Genomic DNA, 26,114 nt, shown 5'->3' on the forward strand with positions numbered 1-26,114 from the left:
ATTGGACTTAAATGGGCTAAAATAGGTTTGTATTAATTAATTAATTAATTAATTTTATCTGTTTTGTAATCACGCACTTATATAACGTTATAAAACGTTGATTTTGACAAAAAAGTATTGATTTATAATGTTATTTCTCATTTAAAAACTTTTAAGTTCTCTGACGTTTCCATGGTGACTCGTGAAATCTGTGATCCATTAACAATGCCTTTTGTTACCGTGAGCGCGCATTAACTCTGGGTTACTTTCAGCGGGTTGATTGAACTAACTCTTAAACCGGCATACCCAGAGTTTTGGAACCGACATACCCAGAGTAAGCAAGTTTGGGGTTGATCAACCCAAAGTTTAGGGTTAATCTGATGGTAAGTTAACCCTGCTTTCTGGAATACACCCCAGTTGTGCGATTGCAGTACCGGTTTTAGCCACAAGTTTTGTGATTGCAATACCAGTTTTGGCCACAATCCTACATACTGTTCCTTTAATGAAGTCATGACTCATGAACGCTAGTTGGTGCTCTTCTTCTTCTTCTATGGATTTATTGACGGGTCGCATATCAACTTTTTGGTGCATACCGCCACCACCTGTGCTGGAGTGTGAAGTGATTTCAGTTTAGTAGTATGTTAAAGATGTCTATATTCTATTTCTAAGACCACTATAGGCTACTTAATAAATTTTAAAACTGACCTTATAATTTCTCCAGATCCTAGTGTAGTGTTTAATATGTTATTGATTTAAAATTCTTTGCATCCCATTTCCTGTACCTTTCTTATTAACTCAATCCTTTCCTGTTCATACCTAGGACAGAATAACATCACATGCTCAACTGTTTCCTTTACTTGACATATTTCACATAATCCTGTTCCATGTTTTCCTATAATATGAAGTGTTGAATTATGTTTTGTATGTCCTTATAACCTGATCTTCTCTACTTACATTTTGTCAATCTACTTTGTCTTGCATTGTTGCATATATTATAAAAATGTCTTCCTGTTTTACATTTATTCCAATATCTTTGCCATTTCTGATTGCAAGTTTCTTTAATTTTCTTAATGCAAGTGTAATTAAAGTTAAAGTCCCGGCCCTAATTATAATGAAAATAATCTTTACTTTCCAGATGTGACCATCATGCCTGCAACGGGGAATTTTCAGACACCCTAATTTCAATAATTTTACCCTGAGGATGGCACACAGTGTTTTTTTTTTACAAACAACAATTTAAATATTACATTTAAATCTCAACTATGCCAATTTAAACATGATCAGGTAGGCAGAACCATTTTATTATTCAAATTTCAAATACAGGCATGCTGTGTTCTATCACAGATATTTGTGATGTGGAAAATAAATACAAAAAGTCAACAATAATTGCACTAATTTAACATATATACAGCTCTAAAAGAGAGAGTGGATTATTGTTCAATAACTTAAAAATATATATAAATAGTCACTGTTACATAGCCTGTCCAAAAATTTCCTTCTTCAAACTAAACAATATTACTGAGAGAATCACACTTTTCTTATGTGATGATCATTGATCCTCAATGGCACAAATTATGTAAAACAATATTTAAAAATTACACTTCAAATGATTCTGTATCAGAAAAACGTTCATTCCTTCACTCTTTTTAAGTTGACTAGAGAGACACTCTGATCAGCTACAGCGCATGCGGCCAGCAGCGGCTCGCTGAAAGCATGTTTGACTACATGTAGCACAGACATAGATTCAGGATCATAGAACAGCAGCATCTGACCGGGCCAGTCCAGCAGCAGACCTACTCTCTTGAGCTTCTTAACCACAGATATACCCACATTACATCCATTATGGCAGAAGGAAAGGTCTCCATCATAATGTGAAAGCACCCATGATTTCGCGTTGTAGCCCAGCCGGGCATCATTGCCGGACCCCTTGCGTTCCATGCTAGCGCAACATACACCCACTTTAAAAGCGGCACTTGTGCCCACGTCGACCACCCAGCTGTAAGTGCCAGAGGACATGGGAGGGGAGCAGAGGGCATTGGGCCAGCTATCGAAGCGTGCTGGGTCATAGGGCGGTGTCTGACGCTGACGTTTGGGCAGGAATGTTAAAGTGCGCTGGTCGTCAGAGAGGGAGAGAAGTGGGCTGACTGTTCGCCTTTCAAACTGTAGCTTTGTTGAACCAGGAGCTAAGGAAAATAAAGAGAGATACATGAAGATGATGCTAAAGCTATGGCAAATGACAAGGATCGGGAAAGACATTTATTGCAGCAGTGGATACAGTGTCATATTATTAACAAAATAAAGAAGATAAATGCAGTTATGAACATCTTATCTGTGATGGTTTACCTTGCATCGTTTTATCCCTATATGTAGAGACAAATGATAGAGAGCAAAAATTTTTTTACTGCTATTAACTCTTTCGTTGTCCAGCGTTTTAAAAAAAGGTGCCAGCCAGCGCCAGCTTTTTTAATGATTTTCACAAAAGTTTAATGCCATCCAGAAAATGTTCTTCTTTAAACATATAATATACAATATATCAAATGAAAAAAAAAACTCTGCTTTCAAACAAAAAAAATTAATTTGTTCTCTTTTTATCACATCTCAAATATGGGTAGGTTTCTTTAAAAATATTAAATTTTAAACATAAAGCTGAGATAATTGCATTTTTGTAAAGGATCTTTAGAGAACATATTCAGAATGACAATCAAAACATACTTTGAGTTTTACAGTTTTTAGATCAGTTGATGCTTCAGTGTTGTATAAGTTGGGTAAGAGCGCCACATAGTGGATAATAGCGGAAAATAGCGAAAAAACACTCTAAAAAATATTGGGTTGTTTTCAATCCAGGGCTGGGTGAATAACCACTGGACAGAACACATTTCTGGGCCAAAACGACCCAAACAATGGATTGTTTTAACCCAACTGCTGGGTTGTTTCAACATGGTTGATTAACAGTAACCCAGCAATTGGGTAAAAACAACCCATTATTGGGTCATTTTAACCCAGAAATGTGTTCTGTCCAATAGTTACCCATGGGTTAAAAACAACCCAAAATTCTTTAGAGTGTATGGATTGCCATAGAAATTTGTCATTGGCAGATGACATAACATGAATTTTCACTTTCCTCACAGGAAAATTATAATCTATGGTGAAAATATTTTTTCTCTCTCGTTTTTATTAAATCCTATTGTCTACAAATGATTCAAAGGTTTTTTGTTTACACTTAATTCCAGGCGATTTTTAAGTTATGAAATGTAATGCATCCACAAAGTTTCAACAAGTAAGCATTAAAACAACTTATTTCGTCAGGATGCAGATTACGGGAATCGGTCAAAATAGATAAAAATGCCTTGATATGTACTGCAGCTGGTATGCCTTGATATATTTGATAGCATTTATGAATTATGTTATAATGTGACTCGGTCCTTGAAATCTCAGTCTCGTTATATAATGATGAGTTTTCACAGGCTGGGTCGCAATTTTCAGTACCTCAAATAATTACAAATTAAAAATCAATTTTAATACTGCGCAAAATAATTTTTAGAATGTCAACTACCACACTCATCTAAAAGTATATAAATGTTATTCTATTAAACTCTTGTTTTATCTAAATCTCAAAATCAGAGTCTAAATTTAAATCCCATTGAAAGCTAGGTGATCATTGGACTAGATGTGCTAAATCTTTAATTATCTGTTTAGCATCTAAATTGAAGTAGAACTGCACTTACCAGATGGTCCAAGCAGTATGGCACTGGCCCATAAGCCCACCAAAAGTTTACTGATGCTACATTCACTATTCATTCTCAGTTGCTCAGTGTCTCTGGGTTCACCGACACCTTCTGCATCCTCAACCCTAAAACATTTATGTACAAACAATGATCACATCTGACTTATCTTAACACATATAACATATTAAAATTAATTGCATTGTTTGTAAATTTGACCAATTACCTGTCATATATTTCCTGATTAGCATTCTGAAAACAAAGAATGAAAATACAACAATCAATAGATTACCACAATACATAAAATGTTTTATCATAAACATTATTATGTTCTTTCAGTTGATTATTAATATCAAAACATACTATTGTCTTGGTAAATCTTCCAGTCTAAACAACTATACACTAAACATTAACAAGCTACCATGAAGTATACAGACAAATGTACTTTAAAGTAAAAAAAAAAATTATAATATACAATTTGATGATTTTTACAATACATTTGCAATTTGAATGTCCTTATAGGTGCCATTAAAAGTAATGTCTATAAGTTTGTTAAAGTATCCTGATCTCACAGGAATTTGTAAGCATTTTACGAGTTTGCTAATTCATATGAATTTGTATGAATTGTACAAAATTGTGAATTGAACAAAACACCCCTAACCCAAACGTCATAGGAGCGAAAGCAAATCGTACAAAAACCATTTAATACAAATTGGCCACCTCTGAAAAAACTGTTTTCTGAAGCTAATAAAGGTTTATTGTTTTAAGAATTGTATGTTTTAAATACTTAAGTTAGTATATTAAAAATCTGTGTTTTACATCAGTTTCCAGTCTGGATACCTGTAATTGAATGTACAAAAAAATTGTGCCCATATCTGCACATTTTTTGCACTCTATTGACTCACCACAAGCATGACATCTGTGGAGTGTGTAAGTTTATGCACTAGACTGGTGCGTGCGTTTGAGAGTTTCTCTAGAGTCTGTGTCCAGTGTGCTCTCTGAGTGAGAAGACATTGCTCCACGCGTTCCTCCTCACGTTGTATGGCCTCCAAGAGATGCTGCTCTTCATCCTCAAGAGCCTCACGCACTGCATTCACCTGAGACAGCACGCGCTCTCTCGCGCTATTTGCATCTACCTATGAATTCAACACAGACTATTTACTACACCATATTAACCTGATATAACTATAGGTATTTGTATTGAGTGTATTTTAAGGGAGGCTTTTTGTACCATTATATTTGCTGTACATTTTAAGGTACTTGAAAAAATTACATGGTACCATGAAGGTAAATTTCCCAAAAAATGATGATATTGCCATGGTACCAATGTCACAAATTAACTATTATACAATTATGCCAATTGATTTCTAAAGGCATTTCTGATCATAAAACACAAAGCGTGTCTTGTGTTTCGTGTAATCTTAAAAACTAACATTTAAAAAAATGTTGTGGAAAATATTAACTGAAATATTAACTTATATTGATAACATGGACAATATAATGAAATAAAAGCAGCTGATAAGAGCCGATATATGGGAACTCGTTCAATACTGCTGAAAAAGCATTTCAAGGTGCGACCTTCTTGCTAAATGATAAAATATTTTTTTAGTCACACATAAATCTTTCCATTTGTGTTATCAGATAGTTTTGTTTAAAGTCAAAACTTTATACTCATCAATGTTCAAACGTTGATGAGTTTACTATTCTTCTAAAAAAATTATGAATAAGTGACCCCAAACATTTGACTGGTTATGTATGTCAAAAAAGCATAGTTTTGCATGGTAAATATCAACAAACCATAATAATACCGTGCTACTTGTTAATACTGTTTCCACAGTCTATTTATAGTGCTCTTTTTTCTCTGTGAGTGTGAATGAGTGAATTTATCAAGTATACTTGTACAGCTTTTTCTCGTGCTGTAAGTGTACGGTCGATAAATCGCTCAATACGCAGGGCTTGAAGCTGCATCTTCTCACAGACATCCACCAACTGATTCTGTTTAAAACAAAGAAACTAAAGTCAGATTATAAAAGGACAAAGGATTTCAAGTACAGGGATTAAAACTGTATGCAGGAGTACTGTAAATGGATTTGGATAACATTTGAGTTTCTCAGTGGAATGAAGGGAATCTGAGCAAATGTCATAGAATGGTTCATATTACTGGCAATACACCACTTATAGTAATAAATATAAACTAGCGTTATATTAAAAAAATCAAGGTATTTTCATTCACAAATCAATTAGTAAGTTATTTCTTTTATATCGTATTAGCATTCATTAAATGAAAACAAAAAGTTTAGAAAAGATGCATTTGATTTGTATATTGTACTGTATATTTTTGTCACTGTTATAATAACAGTATGAATTAACAGTGCTATTATCAGTCATTTAATACAGTGGTTCGCAGTCTTTTCGACATGCGGCCCCCCTTGTGCAGGGCGCATAACTTCGTAACCCCCTCCCCCGAAGAAAATTCATAACAAACTAAACTTAGAATTTTCCCTAAACAAAACATATAACAAGGGTTAGTACCCTTATTTGTCTGAGATTTAAGTACATAAGTACATAATTTATTTTAAAAAAATGTATATTTCATAAAATGTTATAAAACTGGGGCCCACTGGGATATGGTGCCCCCTAGGTTGAGAACCACATGAAAGATAGTTAAACCTTATTTATAATAATTTTTTTTAGTAAACATGGACGGATATTTGTCTTCCATATTCTATATTTTTTTAATTGTAAGGTGTCCTAAGTGCCACTTCATAATATTATTCATTGGTCAAATAAATAAACCTGCAGTAAAAGAGGTCGCACAACAGGCGAGAAGCACCACATCGTGCCATGTATCTAAAAATTGAACACATTATTTTCTATGAATGTAAACGTTTTGAAGTCGGCTGTCAGCTGTGACTCTGGATGCTACTCTAATCCTTGGCCACTCACATAGCTTAACATTATATTTCACGATTAACATACGCTGTTAACGCATATTGCGCATCTTTATGTAGACTCTGTCTGCTAAGCTTGCACTATTGAATCTGGTTCCCTTTCACTGCAAGGTCCCGTTCTTTCACTGCAAGCTTTGATTGTGTTTACAGTGCGCAATATAACGTGTGTTCATGTTTCACGTGTAAAAAAGCGCAGAATTTTTCACACAATTTACATTTGTATACTGCTGTTTTCACTGTCCTAAAAACGGGCTGATGTTCTTGTTCTATGAAGTCCCTCCTTCAGAAATACGTATCGGGTTCTGATTGTGTAGTTTGTTAAGTGTGTTGTGATTCGATAGCAGCTTAGCTTGCCGTTAGCTTAGCTGGCGACTGACGTATTCCTGTGTGCGTAGTTTAGTCAAAAAACTGTTCTACTGACATCATTAAAGCAGTAAGTAGAGGGCTGTAGTCCAAAACAGGTGTTCGCTGTAGGATTTGAAAGGCAAATTATGTTAAAGAAATATATATCGCCTAGCTGTGAACTTTCAGCTTTATCATTTTACAGGTATTATTTATGCTATTATAGCAACATTACACACTAATTAGGGTTTAAAAAATGGGATCAGATTTTGTTGTGACCTTTAAATAAAAAAAAGTTATAGCTGTTTATATTTAATAAATATAAATCTGGCAATATATTATACATTTTATACATAAAATTATTTTTAAAAATGATACAAATGAAAAAATTTAGTTAAAATCACAAAAAATTTGGTTTGTGTCAAACTTTTAATGGTTTTACCAACAACGACCACTAGATGTCAAAGGTTTCCTGCATTTTGTCAAAAATGTATAAATTACTGTCACTGCATTGTTATTACTGCTAAAATGTTTTGAAATATGAAAACTACATTATTTCAGCTTTCCAATGATATATTGATTGTCAAAATTTTAGAAGATTTATAATAAGATATAGTGTTATGAATATATAATAATTAATATGCATTCCTATTGGGGGGGGGGTCATGTAATAAAAAACGTGCACTACATTATTTATATCATCAGAATACCTTGAATATATTAGGTTTAGAGTAGGTAGTAAAAACAAATTGGGCCTGCAGCCTGTGACCTTTTAGAAACTGACTTTCACTATGTCATAAATGGTGATGAAATATGAAAACTACATTCTTAGAGCTTTTTCAACGATATATACAGTTTGTCAAGATTTTTTAAGTGCTATGTATGTAAAACCAAATTGGGTGCACCTGAGCCCACGTGATATTTTAGAAACTTGCTCTCACTGCATCATAATTGTCCCAAAATGGTGATGAAATATAAAAACTACACTCTTAGAGCTTTCAAGCGATATATAGTTTGTCATGATTAGATAAGAAATCCCAATTTCACATGCAAAACACGGAAGTAAATGTAGGTGTGCTGCTAGTGGGACCGTGACATTTAGTAAAATATAAATGTTTTGAGGCACACTTTTCAGAAATGAACCAATTACTCTCCCTTCATAATTTATTTGATAAAACTCTTAAAATATGTATTCCAAACTCTTAGACCTTTGATATATAGTTTGTCGTGATAGATACAAATTTACACACAAAATATTGAAGTAAACTCAGGTGTCCAGGGGCCTATAGACGGTTTCAGCAGTAACAACATAAACAGGCGGCTGTCGCGGTCCGCACGTAACTTCCGCTAAGAATAAATAACAACAAAGTTATTTAAACCTAGTTTATTTATATAACAAGCAAAAAAACAACAAATAGATTACCTAGAAAACCAAAACATTTGTTATTTTCGACGAGGCATTTGTTCAAGAGATCAGTTTAGCAACTAGTCAGACCATTAAAAAAACGAAACCGGAAGTAAGGTTCAGATCCAGACGTGTATCACGTGCGTCCGATGAAACCGTCTATACCATAAAGCCGGTTTAGTTGGTTAGCCAGGTAAGTTTAGGATTAGTTCGTGCAAATCCTGGGTTTTGGGTACCTTGAAAATAGTTTGTATCAACAAGGCCTGGTCACAATGGCTTGGTTTTGTCAACTTGAAACTAATCCTGCAACCCTAAGTTTGTTTAACCATTTTCATGGTATAGGCCCCTGCTCACGGGATAGCGGCAGTTAAGGGGTTTTAAAGTGTTTATTTTAACAGTGGATTTTTTTTTTTATGTCAAAGCCCCCCACTCACAATTTTTACCTAATGAAATATTTATTTTATATTATATGAGGCATAACCAGAAACATGCATTATTGTTATAAAAAAATCAAATAAATATCTTGTTTTTCAGTTGTTTTAGCTCCCTTTCATGCTTATTGTCTCAAGTCATCTTGAGGCCCCTTTGGACCACAGCCCTCTGGTTGGGAGACACATAATAACATGAAGGCAAAGGCATGTATGGTTTCAAACTATTTTACCAAAGACATGTTCCAAATGTCCATTAAAGAAGACAATTATATAATTGTCTTGTTTTATATTGTCTTATAATGTTTTGGTCCCCCCAATGTTTAGGATGTGGCTACGGCCTTGAGTCCAGGGGAAAAAATGAGACAAAACTTCTCCAGGAGAAATAATTTTTTAAGATATGTTTTTTAACTTTTTATCTTGCTCACCCTTACTGCAGCTGCCCGAGTAACCAGTTCTGTCACCGCGTGACCCTGGCAAAATCCGTCCGAAACACACTGAGAGCAGATCATCTTTCCTTCTGTACTACAATATAACTTCAGTTCGCATCCATGATCTGAACACACTTTCGGTTCTCCAAAAGCCGATAGGGAATTTGCATCGCTGACATTGTTCTTCACTGTCTGTACAGGTTTTGTCGACGATTCTCTGTTTACTGTGCCATTAGTGTATGAAAACATCCCACCGTCTTCAAATAAAGTTTTTCCAACTTCTTTTGGAGGGTCGTCCAGTCCAGGGTCAGATTTCAGGTCACTGACATGCAAGGACACAGTTTCCAGTTCGCAAAGTCTATATTCCGCGCTCATGGTACCGAGATAAGATGTTGACTATTCAAAGCAGAATAAACAGCGTGTACCCGGCTAGTTTCGCTGATGTGTGTACTGTAAAATACCTGTGGCGCAGGTGTATCCAGTTTCAGAGCCCTGCCTTTCGGTCGCCCTCGCAGGTGTGTAACACGGAAGTTTGAGGAACTGGAGAGTGCGCAAGTCTCTCTATATTGTCTGTGGTCATTAGTCAGTATATCTATATTGTCAGTTTGTCACAGCCCCAGAGAGTCAGGAGTTTTATTATGACAAAAATGACGTTATATCGTGTGGGCAGGGTTAGGGTACAGTATAATAATTACCTTCCAGGTCGAAAGGCAGCATGAAGCTGCCCAATGACTGGAAAGAATTGAAAAGCCCTGCGCTGTTAATGTGTAACTTTTTACGCACCAATAAATCAACCGAAGAGTCGATCCATACAGAACAACCTTACACTGCTAATAATATAATATTTGTGTGCTACAGTGGCAGAATAACATCTGATATTAAGTGAAATATTTTGCCATACACATGTACCATGGTATTTCCAGTAACATAGTTTTTTTTTTAAGTATTTTTATTCTAGTTAATTTCAAATTTAGGGAATATCTCCATGCATTCAAATAAAAAATATAAGTCCATTTTATCAGATGAAATTAAAATTCTACACTCAAATATTAAGTAAAAGGCCAGTTTTAAAAACACGAAAAATGGCTAGTTTATGTATGCGCGCCTATCTTTTCCTCACTTTCAAATCTAGGCTATAATTTGTCACGCAAATGCCAAACTGTTTATAATTCCTTCATACATTTATTTAACAATCACTAATGTGCGATTAAAACGTGATCTTCTGTTGCACTATTTTATCAATATCATCACTAGTACTACCAGTGAGCAAGCATTGAGCAACATTTCGCGCTAAAATGTCATGTTTTGTTTACGTAATGAAAGGGCGTGGTCAAAAAAAATAAGTGGGATTTGCTTCGAAATCTAGCATTCGGATTGGACAAACCGGTCTAACAGTTTTACGTTTGTCGTTTATACGTCTACGTAAGAATTAATGACGCAACGTTGAGCATTGTGGAACTAGTAGTCTTATTGGACGAACCGCAGTCAGTACTCATTTACGATTGGTTTACGCTCTAAATTCTTTAGTCCCTCCCCTGAAGCTGGCAGGTTTTTCCAACCTCTCACAGCGGTGCATCGCGGAGGTTTGGAAGCGGGTGGGGAAGATTCGGGCAGCGACAGACCCTGTTACGCTACAAATTTGTTTGCGGGGTTGGGTTGCCCGGACCGAACTTACTACCATCGTATCTGCTCTCACATCTCAGCCTAGACCTGACATCCCCTCTAATGTCGGATTTCAAGCTTGGGATCGTTCGACTTGGCCGTGTGGCCGGGAAGGTGAGCTGAATCCTAGGGCTGCCATGTGCGACGCGAAGGGGATCTGAAAACCATGAGCAAAACGCCTCTCTCTATAGAATTAAATGGCAAATTTATGTTATCTAGTTTTCTCAGAGCATGATATATAATTGTCGTCGAAATTAGTGTATTTTATACTAAAATTGTTCAGCTCATCAGCCGAGTAGGTTTGGTCGCTTTTGAGCCGCCTACTTTTGCTCTAGCGAGGTTACTACAACGCGGCGCGGATCATTTGTCAACTAGAGATTGCAAGTTTTTTATTTCCATTCACACTTTGAAAGGGATTGAGGACCAGAATGTTACGATTTTTAATCCTTGATCGTCATCTGTTAGGGCACTGGTATCCAACATGGCTCAGAGATGTCTGAAAATGCCTCAACCAGGAACCGTTTGCAGCGTGACTCAAAACCGGCATGTCTACTGTGATGAGCATTAGCACTGTCCTAGCTTGATTGTTTTTCAAACATTCGTACAACGTATTGTCAGTAATATTGCTTCTTATCGTTAGGAAATCAGAAAATGTTTTAATAAATATTAAAGCGGCATAAATTATTTTTGATGAGCATTGTTTGCGTCATCCAGTGAGATAGGAAAATCTCTGGATGCCAGGCCGCTCATGCCATGACACTAGAGGGCACCCAGTAAACAGATCTCAATTGGGGTTAAACAATAAGAACATGTGAGGAGTCGCATGAAAGAGGGCAATAATGAATTTAGCCATGCGCATTTTATGATGTCATGAGACTCAAATTGGTCAGATGTTACCTTGCTGGGGAATCGTTAAAAGTTTGTTTTGGTGGGCGTTTCATTTTCCCTTGTAGTTTATGACAATAAAATATTTACCCATAGTGGGGTTTTTTTACTACTTAAGTTAAGTGCTTTTGTAATCGACTATTATTTAAAAATCACGTGTGAAGTTTACTGTCCTAAAGGATAACGATATAAGCACCAAACTCCGTTATTTAAATGCATGTGTATATATATTAGGGCTGTCAATAGATTAAAATATTTAATCGTAAATTAATCGCACATTTTTATCTGTTCTAAATTTACCTAAATGTAACACTTTTTAAGTTTTTAAAGCTCTAATCAGAATGGATTTGGATAATATATATGCTATATGCAAATGTATGTCTACAACAGCCTGTTTACATTTTCAACAGAACCATCAGCCATAGTTTTATAAATGTTTTTGCCTTTAGAAGACCTTGTTCTTTCTCCATTTCTGTTTGCTGCTGCATCATTTGTGACCTGTGCTGGCAAATTGAGTTGGGATGAGCAAATTTTCAAAAAGGTGTCATTTATATTTTAACATTCTCTATTAAAAAACTTCAAAACAATTGGAACAATTGTTTGAATCTGACAAAGCATGACAGAACTATACCTGTTAATGCAGAGCAAAAACAATATCAATATACATATATGTTTTTCTTTTATTGTTGAGACAGACACCTTTAAGGATAATGCAAGGGTTTAATATAATGACACAACAGATACTTTTCCTTAACAGTTAACCAAACATTCACTTTAGATATAACAGATTATAGGTCATACCTGTGTGAATTCTTGTCAAAACAGATATTTTTAAACCTGTAATTTTGTGTTAGATGTCTATATATATATATATATATATATATATATATATATATATATATATATATATATATATATATATATATATATATATATATATATATATATATATATATATATATATATATATATATATCGAGACCAGTCTCCTGAAGATGCGTATAAATAACACGAAGTGTCACGAACTCGCGCGTTTGTGTGCATGCGCTTCAGACGTCTGCGTCAGACATTGCTTTTGAGCTTTGTCACTCTTAATAACTCTTTTAACATCAATCAGATCCCGAACTTTATCTCTCTTAATAATTATTTTAACATCAAGAGAGTCCTGCGGTCTATTTTCTATAATTTCTGAATGCTTTTTAAAACTAAACTAAAAAGTGAAAGAAGACGCATCTTAGCTTTATATGGATTTGGGACGGTACACCTCACAGAAAACTGCACATGCAGAAAACGTGCATTTTAGATGTTTAATGACCATTTAGAGCATTGGATTCGCTAGACGAGAGCTAAATGTTCTTATTTTTATGAAAAGCTCCGACTCATCTAGACAGCGCCGGTCACTTGCTGCGTCTCAATTCATCCAGCTGTGGGTCAAACAGAAATTGCGTGTTGCGTTAATCGCGCGTTAATAAAATTAGTGCCGTTAAAATGAATGTGCGTTAACGCGTTATTAACGCGTTTATTTTGACAGCCCTAATATATATGTATATGTATATGTATGTATGTATGTATGTATGTATGTATGTATTAGAGATCGACCGATATATCTGTTTTCCGATATTTTCCCCGATATTTGAGCATTTTCCGATGATCGGATATCGGGTTTGTGATATCGGATTGACCGATAAACGAGAGAATTGAGAATTGCGCGCTGGACGCATCTGAGGAGAAGAGCTCACAGCAGCAGCAACGCGTGCACAGCAAATATGACGCCGGAGTGACGCGACTTCATTAAAAGGACGTTGAGTATACTTACTTTGCATCTGAGGCATTTATAACACATCTTATTTGTGCATTAATGTATGTTATGTTAAATAAGTTGATATATTAAAAGCAATGTATGCAGTTTGTCCAAGAATAGAGACGAACTCACAAAATCACGTGCTGTTCACTTACCGGGGTTGAAGGCTGAAGCTTTTAACAAGATTTACCCTAAGTTATGTTAAAATTTACCAGATAAACATTATTTTGCTAAAATATCTATATAAATGTCTGTGGATATGAATTAATTATTTATTACCTCCGCAAGCGGTCACAGTTTGATACAGTTAATGCGTGAGTAAATGCATAGATAACAGCGCTGTCAGCAGCCATTTCATAAGCTATAACAACAAAATATTAATTATTCTGACATCAAATAACATTACCAGTTAAGAAATTCAGTGATATATAAGCCGTTTTGTTTGTTACTTTACTGAATGTAGTATTCCAGTCAGTGATACTATTTGTAAAACCTCTTAGCTAACTACTTGTTTTACTGCTGAAGGCTACATGTTGCTGGTCAAAACAACCATATTATTCCAAAAAAGGCACTTAATCCACCTGTTTTACTCTATAAACTATGTATTACAAGCAGCCAACTCCGCTATACTTTTCTCTCTCTCCCGCTGCCAACCGCAGCGCGACCTTTGGATCAGTCCATTTCTGACGAAATGATAGGGGTGTTTGGAATGGTCCATGTATTGGGAATATAGTTTCTACATTATTCATTAAATTAATATTATTCTTCACTCTTTCAGACCCCTCTATTTATTACTTTGTATGCAAAGAGGGAGTGATTGTGATGATGATTATTATTATAAGGGTTTGTTCAGTTCAGTAGTGTTGTAGTAATTATTATGTCAAAAACAGAAGTATAAGAGTAAATAAAAATCGGTTCAGCATATCGGTTATCGGGCACATAAGCATCCAAATATTTGTTATTGGCATCGGTTTAAAAAAATGAGTATCGGTCGATCTCTAGTATGTATGTATGTATGTATGCAATTGATTTAAACTAAAGAAGAGACAAACAGAGTAGTACTTAAAATTCAAGTTTAAAATGTCAATGATTTTTTAAAAGTATGATATATGTAAAAGTCTTACATTGCTTTTAATGTAATTTTTTAGAAAATTCCACACAAAATCAAAATTGACACTGTTGAACGTGAATTATTTTGTGGTGAACAATTCATCACAATAAATTGACAAACTGTAAATTCTATGATACCCATGAACTCTGCAGGAGTTCTCACGTCTTGGGCTGCGGGTGAAATGTGTTCATCCCAGGTGGCATATTTCAGCATGTCATATAATTTAAAGAGCCAGTAAGATGCAAATTTTAAGCGTCCTATCACGGTTTATAAGTCCCGGACAACAGGTTTAAATGCATGCAAGGTCAAAAAACACTGTAATTTTCTCAAAATATAAATTTAAAATTACCCCATTTCTCAGAGATCCCCAAACGATTCGTGTGAAGCCGTTCAACGACTCAGTCTGCCTAAAGCCCGATTTATCGTTGTGCGTAAGCTCTACGTCGTAGCTACACCGTAGGTTATTCGTAGCCTGTGCCTAGCTCTGCATAGACTGACGTGCACCTCGCAAAATTTTTAACAGCGCGTCAGTTCTACGCGGACCGCACGCGCTGTGATTGGTTCACCAGAACCCCTCCCGTCAGGTAAAAAAACCCCTGCGTCATAGGTATTTCCATTTGCGACGGTGAAAACAAAGATGAGCCAAGTTGAGGAGTGATTTAACTCAAACTGCAACAAAAGTCGCTGTTTATTTACTTCCATCATTGCTGTTCTTGTCAAATCATACACAAGAAGTTGCTGTTTCTTCTTCGTTTGGGGTTAACTTGCCAATCTTCTTCTTCTTTGACGGTCGTGCTGCTGCGTGGATACTGCCTACCAGCGGTCTGTGCATGTGTTTGCACTTCGACGTGGACAACGACGCAAAAGTATAAATGAAAACCGACACGGAACCTACACCGTTGCAGCTATGCCGTTGGACCTGCGCACAACTATAACAAGCCCTTTAGTCTGCTTAAACCCCACCTTTCAGTAGCCTACTCTGCTCTGATTGGTCAACTGACACAGTCTCCACACAGACCAGAGATCAGTGGCACAGACCAACAATAGTGCAACATGTATTGACCTAGTGCTAAGGGTGTGCCATATAATACCGTTCACGATAATACCGGTATAATAACGTGCACAGCAACAACAGCTGAGAGCAAGAGCAGCTTGTCAGCAACGCGAGTACAACCAAGCTGTAAAGGTACACGAGGAGGATATATTAGCAGCAGGGGGTGATGTGCGGCCAAAAAGTAAACTAATGATGCAACCAAGCATTGCTATGCAAATTACTTTAGTCACTGTTAAACTGAAGTGTTAAGGAGTTGCGTTATATAGGGAAACACTACCACTGTTATGACAGTACTTACTTTACTGACCGAGTACAAATCCAAAAAAAATTTCACAAATGTTCACATTCTGGTTGTACTGACGCACGTTTACTTAATATTTAATTAGACAGATCCATCTTTTCTATTCATTTTCCAAATGTGCCATGAATAATGTTAATGTTATTTATTTGATGTTTATGCGAACAAAAGTGCATGTACATGTATAATCATTTTAAAATCAAAATTTTAAATTGTTAGCTTATGACTTAAGTTACTGGAATTGTGAAAATTAATGAAAATCTGTGGTAGTGTCATAGTGATGTAAAATTCATTCCATTTCATCTCTAGTTTGTACTTTGTTTACATTTGACTCATGCTATGTGATCGTGTCACTATTGCATTTTAATGCTGCTTCGGCCACATTATGACAATGGATTTACACTTCGAATTAGGTAGTCTGTCATCAGTGACATCTCATCGGATGAAAATGTACTTCCTTTTCCATCATTTTTTTAAACAGTCATAAATGTCATTACCGCAAACATTCTTAAAATATCATGATATCATTTTGAGGCTGTATTGCCCACCCCTAATACAGACTCCGTCAGGCTATGGCATACGTGTCATTCAAACTATTGTAAGTCAATGTACCATCACAAGGGTCTTTGTAAATATATTATGAAGGTTGAAAAACTACATAGTGTTGCTTTAAATTTGTGTATATCAGCACTAGACTCCTTAGCCAATCAGACATTTTAAAAACAGTTCTTTGCCTAAAGGGGGTCACACACAGGACGCGCAGCTCAGAGCACCACTGTACTAAAAAACTTGAACGCATTGCTTTCTATGAGTATACGCACACCGGCGCCGCCCAGCTACGACTCAGGAAGTTGCTCAAATCCCTGTCGCGCCACTCACAAAGTTTAACATTAAATAACACCATATTTGTCCCAAATCATTAACATTGGCTGCTAACGTGTCTTTTGCATTTTGAAGTAGACACTATCTGATGAAGCTCGCGCTATTTAATGTGCACTTCTGGTTTACGATACCTCCGAGTTGTCCTAGATGCGACTCGACGCAGCGCGACGCTGAGCTGCACGGCCGGTGTGCGACCCCCTTAACTCTTGTTTCTTTTAGAGTGGGACATCCTGAAAATAAGACAAAGGACATTATGGATATCCATGATTTTTGGCTTATAACAACACATTTATCTTTTTCCAGACAAAGTACACTTTGATTGACGAGCAGGACATACCTTTAGTGGAAAACTATGCCTTTGAGGTGAGAATATTTAAAAGATTCCTACATGTGTGGTTAGTCGGTTGTCATTTAAAATTGTGTATGTGGATTGTTTTAGTTTGCTGTTAGTTGTTAATTGTTCTGCCTGTTTTAAATTAAATACAATTAAATGTATATAAAGTTATTTGTACTCTTGGGCTATTAAAAACTATTTTCATAAAACAAATTTGTTTAAGCAAAAAACAAATTATAAAGCATGTCTGTTTTAAAGAAATCTCTTTTTTTCAGGCACGAATGGAAGTTGATGCAGATGGAAATGGGGCAAAAATCTTTGCTTATGCCTTTGACATAGGCAAGGGCAGGTGGGCAGGTCGACCACTGCATGAGTTACTCTGGTGAGTGCACTGCTAGATCCCAGTTCACTTATTTTGAAATGCTTCCTTTATGCAAACATTTTGTTTAAAAACTTTGTAAACATTGTGTTTTGGTGTCCTTGTTCATAGGGAAAAACACAGAGGAGGCATCGCTCCAAGTTTCCAAGTAGTTCACATAAATTCGGTCACAGTGGATAATCGTCTAGATAACCTGCGTCTTGTTCCTGCAGGATGGAGTCCGAAACCTGAAGAACTGTCCAGCAAACAAAGGTAATACTACCAATTTTATGGTTTCTCATGTAGTAGTGATTTTTTTTTAAACATTCCAACATTATAGGGCCTTTGAACACCTGGTCACTTTTCTGATCTGATAGCTATGTGATTTGTTAAATCTGTTATATTTATATTCGGCCAATAAATGAAACTTGTAATGCTGTATGCTTGCTGCATTTATAAACCGTGTGTGCCTTTCACCCTGCACTGTTTGACATTTGATCGCGTCATTGAAGACCTCCAGTGTTCGGTAAAACGTATTGCATCTTTTCACTTGTTTGGCTGAAAATACTTTTTTTACTCTTTTCAGCCAAAGAATTTCGGTTGCCAAACATTCGGTGCATCCCTATCTTGTAGCCATTTCTAGGCTGCTGTACAAGCCGTAATCTGGTTTCTTATAAGTAATACAGTACACTATAGTGAAATTACAAGAATTTTTATTTAAAATGAAATTTCATGCCCTCTTTAGAGAGCAGTCGCTATACTGGTTGGCCATCCAGCAGGTTCCTGCAGACCCGGTAGAGGAGCAGTATCTGGAGCTGAGTCGCACACGTTACTACAATGCTAATGGAGAGCTGGTGGAAGAAGAAGAGTGCTCCTGCACTTACTATGAGTGTCATTACCCACCCTGCTCACTCATTGAAAGGAGGGTCAGTAAGACTTTTTGTCTTTCATTGAATACTGCTCATCATCTTAAGGTGATGGGTGTCATAAAATCAATTCAATAAGAAGTAGGGATGTCCCAAATTGATTGCAAAGATCAGTATCAGGGCCGATCACAGCCTGTTTAGGGGACACTCACATTACCCAAACCAAACTGTGCTCGGGTGCGTTTGAACCCCCCCCCCAGTGCGATCGCTCAGCACCGGGCGCAGTTTGGTTAATCGCGCCCTGGCCAGCTTGCGGAGGTGGGCTGGAGTGCAGTTCACTTGAGCTCAGACCCGGGAGGCCATGGTGTAAGTGTAATCATGCCAAAGCGTGATTCAAAATGAGAGATGTCAATTGCGCGACCACTCACCTTCATCTGCCTCCGTAAGGGTGTACGTGAATGTCCGAGTTGCACACGTGACAGACCAACTAAGCAATATGATGACATGTAAGAGTGTCTGTCATTGCACACCATACATTATGATGGGTTCCAGTGTTAAAAGAGCACTTTACTTTTGTACTGTTAGTGCATGCTTCTGGAGGAGAAGGGAGGGAGGGCAATAGTGCTGGGGCATGGTTTGGTTTGGATAAAGTGAGTGTGCCCTTAAACAGATCGGGATCAGCTGTGTGTATCGACTCGATCCTCTATTTACATTAGTAAACAGAGAGCGTCTGCATTGTGACTGAATATGCAGTTAAACTGTGTGCTTTGTTGCCATGCTTTCATAATTACACAGACACTTGTAATGTCTGGAATTCGAGCATTTCACTAGGAAGTAAAGCAAAAAAGCGGCGTCTAATTCTGTATAATTGATAAGACACCTCAACACTGAAACACCTGATGAAATAAAGCACTTTTACTTGGGCATCTCTGTCCCAGCAAAATAAATCATGCTTTCTCTGGTCTCTCTGTGTGTAATAGACAGGGACGGATTATGACTTTGAAGTGCCCTTGGCACAGACGTCTCAAAGCCCCACGAGCACTTCATCATGTGTTTGAGTTTGATCGAGTGATGGCACTTGAAATATGTTTAACTTCTACTCTTTGATCTGTCACATTATATTGCATTTTAACACAACTGAATGCTATTTTTACGTATTATCAGTTCTGTTGTCAGACATAAAATGAGTAGACTATAAAATAGTTACTAAACACGACCCAGTAACACCTCGTGTTTAATCCAATTGCTGCTAAAATCCTGATTTATAAACGCGACATCTGACAAAATCACCATACATTTACATTGAAGCCTTAAGCCTTGTTTATGGTCGCGCTTTGGTCCGGAACGCAAGCCTCCGCGGATCGCGCGCCCGTCTCACCAAACGGACGAGGCGTTTAGGTGTTGACGCGCTCGCTGTTGCACTTTTTTTTTTAACCACCAGGGGGCGACGTGAGCAATAAAGTCAAAAACAAACACAAAGAAGAGGATAGAAGTCGTCGTCCGCTGGAACAACCCTGGTGGTTTTAACATTAGAGTTTGATATATATAAATATGAGAACATGAATAAAACAACAATCTTTTAAATGTCTTTATTAAACATTATCATTTCATTAACGTTTTTACTAAACAAACAGTACAGACATCTTAAGGTTTGTATTTTATTCCTCGTCCAGTGGTTTATTCAATACAACTATAAGCCAAACATTCTGAATCATGTAAAAGAATTCGTGTTTTAAACTGCAAAGTTTCCATACTTTACTTCCAGACTGTCAGATAAATATATACATTGTTTTGCTTGAATTGATCAAAGAGATACGTCACAGGCTTGCCTGCTCGGACAGAATCGCCTCGAGTACGGTCATTTTCGGATGCGGAGCCGCGTGGAAAGTTACAAAAAATGCAGTGCACAGCGCCATGCAAAATGGGGTCTCGTGCACCAAACTTGCGCGACCGCCCACTCCACGTTGACGTCGTTTTTGCCGTGCGCACCAACGCGCTCGTGCGAACGCGGCGAGCATAAACATAGCTTTACTCAGGGTTCCCACGGGTCCTTAAAATCCTTGAAAGTTTGTGAATCTGTGGGAAACAAATCAAGGTCCTTGGTAGTTTTTGAAAATATACATACATAGATACAGGTCATTGAAAGTGCTTGAATCTATTTTATGCAAGAAGTTTTCTGGAAAAAATAGTGTAGTGTAGGATAATATCATAAAAATTCTAGATTTTTTAAGCACACATGCTAAACTGTTCGCTTTAAATGCTTATATCTTCTGTATGTGAATGTTGATTCATACCAAAATGCTTTTTTGCATAGTTGTGTTTGACACATGAAAAATGCAACTTATGTAACTGTTGTTCCCTGTAACGCCGTCTTTGGCATATTTCAGATAGCGATATACTTCCTGGCTCCCGCGTCACCCTGTCTTTGTTGTTAAGCCTCACCATTGGTTGAATTTGATATACACATTCAGAAGCACTTACCCTTGGAGGTGTCCCCAAAGTGTCACCGCAGTGACGCAGTGCAAGTTCCCCCCAAAAGGGAACTGAAGCAATGTATAACGGTAACACAATGTTACATTGCTCTCACTTGAAATTTAGTCCCCACATTTGTCCTTGAATTTGAGGGTATTAGACCTGGAAAGTCCTTGAAAGGGCCTTGAATTTGAAGTTAACTAAGGTGTGGGAACCCTGCTTACTGCTGTTGCTCTTCTCATTAGGGTTGTTGCGGTGACAGAATTTTCCCACCGGTTAAATGCGAGTGCAACAGCTGGTTTAAGTGCTTAAGTCAATGTGCGCAGGTACTTCTGACAGAAACCCGCCAGTCCCAAGTAGAGCAACCGGCTATTCCTCCATAAAGCACTGCTTGAATGATGTGTTTTTATTATTCTTGATGAAAAACACAACAACAAAACGATCTTGCTTACATTAAACATCATATATATATATAAATACATTACATTTATATATTTACATTATATAATATTATAACATATATATATTATAACAAAAACGAGTAAGCTCGTCTGCTCGCCGCAGTCTGACAGGAATGAATGAAATCTGACAGCTGCTGCTCTGTGATGACGAGCGTTCAGCTCCGCTGAACTCAGGCAGCAGACACAAGTTGTGTTTGCACTCTCTAACGAAACTAAATGATTCAATTACAAGAAAATATCAAAACGGCGGTGAAAGACGGTGTCGCGGTGGGCAAGTGATCTAACCGGTGAGAGGCTGAAGCGCCGGTAATTACCGTTTCACCGACTATCGCAACAAGCCTACTTCTCATCAATGTCTTGTTATGAGCCTTTTTTATTTTAAATGTGAGTTTTATGGTCGCGTGTAGCGCAGACAATTCGGTGCTAATTCAGAAATATGAGAGAATACACAGTAACTGTAACGCCTGTTTCACACATACTCCGTATGCAGTGCGTTTACGGTGCGTATTTTTTAAGTGCCCATGTTAACAGGTTAGAGCTTTCACACAGCATACGTATGCGGTCCGTTGCAGATGCGGTGCAGCAATGCTGCGATCGTTTTGGCAGCGAGTCTATTTTTGCTGTACTGCACGCAAGCTGCACGTGCTGATTTAAAGTGATAGCACTTGTTTTGTGGTCAGAATGAACACGGATTTACACAAAAATTACATCCTAAATGGATGAAAATAAAGTTTTCCAGTAGGTGTTTTTTTTTAGTATTTGTTTAATCCCCATATGAAGCAATTAAAGCAAAACTTATCACGAGTTGAAAAATATGTATAACATCTTGTTAAATATTCTACTGTGTTTATATACATGCATATACATAAAGTATGCTATTACTTTACCATTGTTTAATTATTAAAAAAAAATTGGCAGGGCAAGTGTAAATCTGAACCACTGGCCCGACCGAGCCAGTATAAAAAATTATTTGCGTTGAGCCCTGTACCAAATAAAAAAAAACTGAAGCAAAAATTAATTTAATTTAAACTCTGAGTGTTTTGATAATTGTTCTGAATCTGATCTTTAACAAAATTCCTTTATGCAAATGCAATTATTTCAGCCTTTTGCTTAAAATTTTAAAAGGCTTGCGGGAGAATGAGTTCGTGATTTTCATATCTTGAAAAAAATTTATAAGTTTGAATTCCCTATTGTATATGTTTCACACAACAGTTAAGATTTAATTAAGGCATCTTAATGACAGGCTGTTATGAAGTTTTTGTGACTCAAGATGAACAAATCAACAATGTCTTTGTTTGCTTTTTCAGCTGAGAGAGTTCAACATCTGTGGCCGATGCCAGGTGGCGCGCTACTGCGGCTCGCAGTGCCAACAGAGGGATTGGCCAGCCCATAAGAAGCAGTGCCGTGAACGTAAACGAGTTCTGGCACTGGAGTCTGAACCCGAGCGATGATCATCTCCACCCCAGTTTTAAGAACGGTGGTCAAAGGGGTATAGGGTGAGACTTGAGATGAAATGCAAAAACAGACTGATAGGCTAAGAGACGATATTAGTGGGCTGGATGGGCCTGTTGGGGAAAAAACTTGCTTCCCTGAACTTTAACATCCCCACGGTTTGCCTATGGGGATTATGGGAAAGAGATTTTTTTTGTTTTTGTTGTTGCCGTTCAGAGGAGGTCTTTAAGGCTCCACCTGCTGCTATGGATGTGTGTTTAATGAAGAAAACACCATGCTGTCATAACTCTATGGACTGCAAGTATTGACAGTCATGTGCTTGCTTGTTCCATCCATCCACCCATCATGAAGTATTAGGCACTGGTATCGAGGGACAAAACTGCTGTACAACTAAACAGATGGAATACGGACCTCTTCACTGTACTACCCTTTCCTCTCCTGGTTGAACTTCTTGTGCACATAACCAAGCACATAGTGATCCACCTGCCATACCTTCTACAAGTATACAGCCAATAGCTGTGCAAAACCACACCACCAGTATTGTGCGTGTGTGCGCAATGCCATTATTGACTGAAGGACATGGATGAAATGGTTGAATGTTTCCATGACTTTCTCTTTTTTATTTTTTTTATTTGTCAAATGGAAGTTTTGGAGGGAGCAGTCTTGGGGAAAATGCCTACTTGGGGGCAGTGTCACTTTTTGCATACCCATTTTTGAAATGCATCACAATCCTATTTACTATTTCCACACATGTAATGTTTAGTTTTGCTTACCATAACAAGAACCCAGTTTAGATGGATGTCCTGGGAAAAACTTGAAAACCCACACAGAAAGTTGACTGAATAATGTTGTCAATGTGTAGTTGGATGCAAGTTGTTATTTGGGTCCCAGTCATTCAATAATTAGTCTTCTGTTTGTCTTAAACTCTTTGTCAAAGTGAGTATAACTTGTTTAATTTTTTTAGCAATCTCTCATCTTGATTAAAAAATGTGCACGCAAGTTCCAAGTGTGTCTTCCTGTTACGTCAAGGGCAGCGCTGCCAAACTGTGACGTGCACATACAAATACGCATGTAGAAAAGATGTGATGTTTGTCTGCGTGCGTATTCTGAATAACTTATTTATCTGGTTGGGTTGAACACTGTGCACTGAATATCCACATATTGATTCTCACTCTTTCTATGAAATGGGAGTATTGGGTAAGTTGGGCGTCTGTTCTTTTATTTTTTCTAAGCTATTACTATACAAACATTAAATACATAAATATGTGAATGGACAAAGTTTGTGATAACTGACCATTTCTTGTCACTGTAAAATATAAAGTAAATAAATAAAATATGAAATGTGTAAAGGTGATTCGATTAAAGTTAATTTGATGTGTCTACTTTGCCCAAACTTATTTTGTCTGAAATTGATGATCTTGCCATGGTTTTATTACTTTATTTTTGATAAAATGTCACTGAAGAAGCAAGAAGTCACCTTAAAATCTTATTTTTAATGTGGACACAATTCCACGATGATGCTCTCAAATTTAAAGGATGTGCAGTGATTATTATCAGTTTGAAACAACCAATGGGATTTTCCATTTGATTTAAAAGCTGTTAAAAATACTTTTTTTTTTTTTGAGTGATTGTTTAAATTCCTTGTTTGAAACCAAACTGCAAAAGTTATAGCTTTCAAACAGCCACATTATATGTCTATGCCTGCCACCTATCATTGATCAGACAAGCTGGTTGTCCCGCCCTAAACGCGTGCCACTTATAAATATGCCACTTTTTTGTGTACGTGCAGTGCTCGGATATTTCATTATTTTGCAAACATTTCAACAACCAAAAATATTAATCTCAGTTTGAACATTGTGGTTTGGTCATTTAAAACAAAATGGCATTCGTAAAAGATGTGCAGTGTGTAATTTTTAAAAGGCTATCTGGACAGAAATGAAAAATAATATACAAAACTATATTATCAGGGGTGTATAAAGACCGTTTTATAATGAACCGTTATGTTTTTATTACCTTAGAATGTGGCATTTTTATCTACATACACAGATGATCCCCTTTCATGGAAGTCGCCATTTTGTGCCACCATGTTTTTACAGAAACCCTCAATGGACAAACGTTTTTTACTAAGTTGTCTCCGACTATGACATGTTTTTTCGGTGGTGGCTACTGTAGCCTCTCTATGCGTTTCAAAAGCGAGGGGCGAGCAGTGGACTGAGCCACTGGTTGCAATTCACAACCTCACCACTAGATGCTGCTAAAATGTACACACTAGAGGTCTTCTCGGGTCCAAAGAAATGTACCCGACCCGAAATGACCCGAATCACTTCATACCCGAACCCGACGGGCATAAATAAAAATTTTTTAAAGAAAGACCGACCTGAGACAAACCCGAGAAAATTAGACCCGAGTCCGACACGAACTAGTGAAATTTTTTTTAACCCGACTGGAACCGAATGTAAACGGCACTGACATGTGTGCATTCTGCAGACCCACGCGCAGCAGTCAGACAGAAAGAAACTCCAGTGGCCTTGCAACCAATCTGGCGAGCTGCTCCATTCGTTTTACTTTGTTATCTGACGACGACACCAACGTAACTGCTAAAATGTACATTTATAATTGACTGACATGTTTGTCTCAACGAAAATGAACCTTCCGACAACCACACAATGTCGCAAGCGCTCTTGACAAACAGATGAGAGGTTTGAAAAGGACATTGACGCACACAGGTGAGAGAGTTCGGGTCTTCTCGGGTCCGTTCAGAAAAAACACATTCATTTTTAAATTACCCGAGACCCGATGCCGCTATTATTGTACCCGACCCGTGTCCGAGGCACATGTGAAACTTTTAGACCCGAACCCGATCGGGTCTCGGGCCGAACCTCAGGTTTTGGATCTAAGTGGACCCGTGAAGACCTCTAGTACACACTGCACCTTTAAAGAAGCTTTATAATTATAGTTTATATCAAAACAAAGTGGCGAGGCCTCTAAAACCACACAGAAAATGTGCCCACGACGCTTTCTGTTTTCTTTACAATGTCCCTTTGAACATGCATTCTAAAACGTTGAGTTTTTTTTAACTCCATCTAAAAAAGTTCAAGTTTTTTCAACTTGCTGCAGCGCGCTTGCAGCGCTTCTACAAAATTAAAATAGTGTATTTGCACGCTAAAGGAGCGAAATGTGAACCGCCCCTAACTTTTATTGGGTAAAGTATTCTGTTAGT

At 37.2% G+C, this 26,114-nt stretch overlaps 2 protein-coding genes across 3 annotated transcripts; one reads left to right on the forward strand and one right to left on the reverse strand.

Moving 5' to 3' along the window:
- Positions 1–1,248: 1,248 nt before the first annotated feature.
- bspry (B-box and SPRY domain containing) lies at positions 1,249–9,937 on the reverse strand. Of its 2 annotated transcripts, none has more exons than XM_055201017.2 (6): positions 9,256–9,937; positions 5,604–5,696; positions 4,607–4,837; positions 3,928–3,953; positions 3,705–3,829; positions 1,249–2,162 (listed from the first exon to the last, which is right to left on the reverse strand). In XM_055201017.2, the coding sequence occupies exons 1-6, from the start codon at positions 9,631–9,633 to the stop codon at positions 1,609–1,611; spliced, it is 1,407 nt and encodes a 468-aa protein (XP_055056992.2). In that variant the 5' UTR covers positions 9,634–9,937; the 3' UTR covers positions 1,249–1,608. The 2 variants fall into 2 exon arrangements, with proteins under 2 accessions (XP_055056992.2, XP_055056991.2); XM_055201016.2 differs by having other exon boundaries at positions 5,598–5,696; positions 9,256–9,933.
- An 849-nt stretch (positions 9,938–10,786) lies between these two features.
- On the forward strand, positions 10,787–24,248 carry zmynd19 (zinc finger, MYND-type containing 19). Its single transcript, XM_055201018.2, has 6 exons — positions 10,787–11,034; positions 17,255–17,314; positions 17,561–17,667; positions 17,776–17,916; positions 18,389–18,569; positions 22,750–24,248. Exons 1-6 carry the CDS (start codon positions 10,984–10,986, stop codon positions 22,891–22,893), a joined length of 684 nt encoding a protein of 227 aa, XP_055056993.1. The 5' UTR covers positions 10,787–10,983; the 3' UTR covers positions 22,894–24,248.
- The last annotated feature ends 1,866 nt before the right edge of the window (positions 24,249–26,114 follow it).

This window comes from Misgurnus anguillicaudatus, chromosome 22 (assembly GCF_027580225.2).
Source record: "Misgurnus anguillicaudatus chromosome 22, ASM2758022v2, whole genome shotgun sequence".
Lineage (NCBI taxonomy): Eukaryota > Metazoa > Chordata > Actinopteri > Cypriniformes > Cobitidae > Misgurnus > Misgurnus anguillicaudatus.

Coding starts and splice junctions, on each gene's coding strand:
- zmynd19 (XM_055201018.2), top strand. CDS start 10,984: ATGTCGGATTTCAAGCTTGGGATCGTTCGACTTGGCCGTGTGGCCGGG. Junction 11,035..17,254: donor TTGGCCGTGTGGCCGGGAAG/GTGAGCTGAATC, acceptor ATCTTTTTCCAG/ACAAAGTACACTTTGATTGA. Junction 17,315..17,560: donor TGGAAAACTATGCCTTTGAG/GTGAGAATATTT, acceptor TCTTTTTTTCAG/GCACGAATGGAAGTTGATGC.
- bspry (XM_055201016.2), bottom strand. CDS start 9,633: ATGAGCGCGGAATATAGACTTTGCGAACTGGAAACTGTGTCCTTGCAT. Junction 5,697..9,255: donor CTCGGGCAGCTGCAGTAAGG/GTGAGCAAGATA, acceptor TGTTTTAAACAG/AATCAGTTGGTGGATGTCTG. Junction 4,838..5,597: donor CACGAGAAAAAGCTGTACAA/GTATACTTGATA, acceptor TTGAATTCATAG/GTAGATGCAAATAGCGCGAG.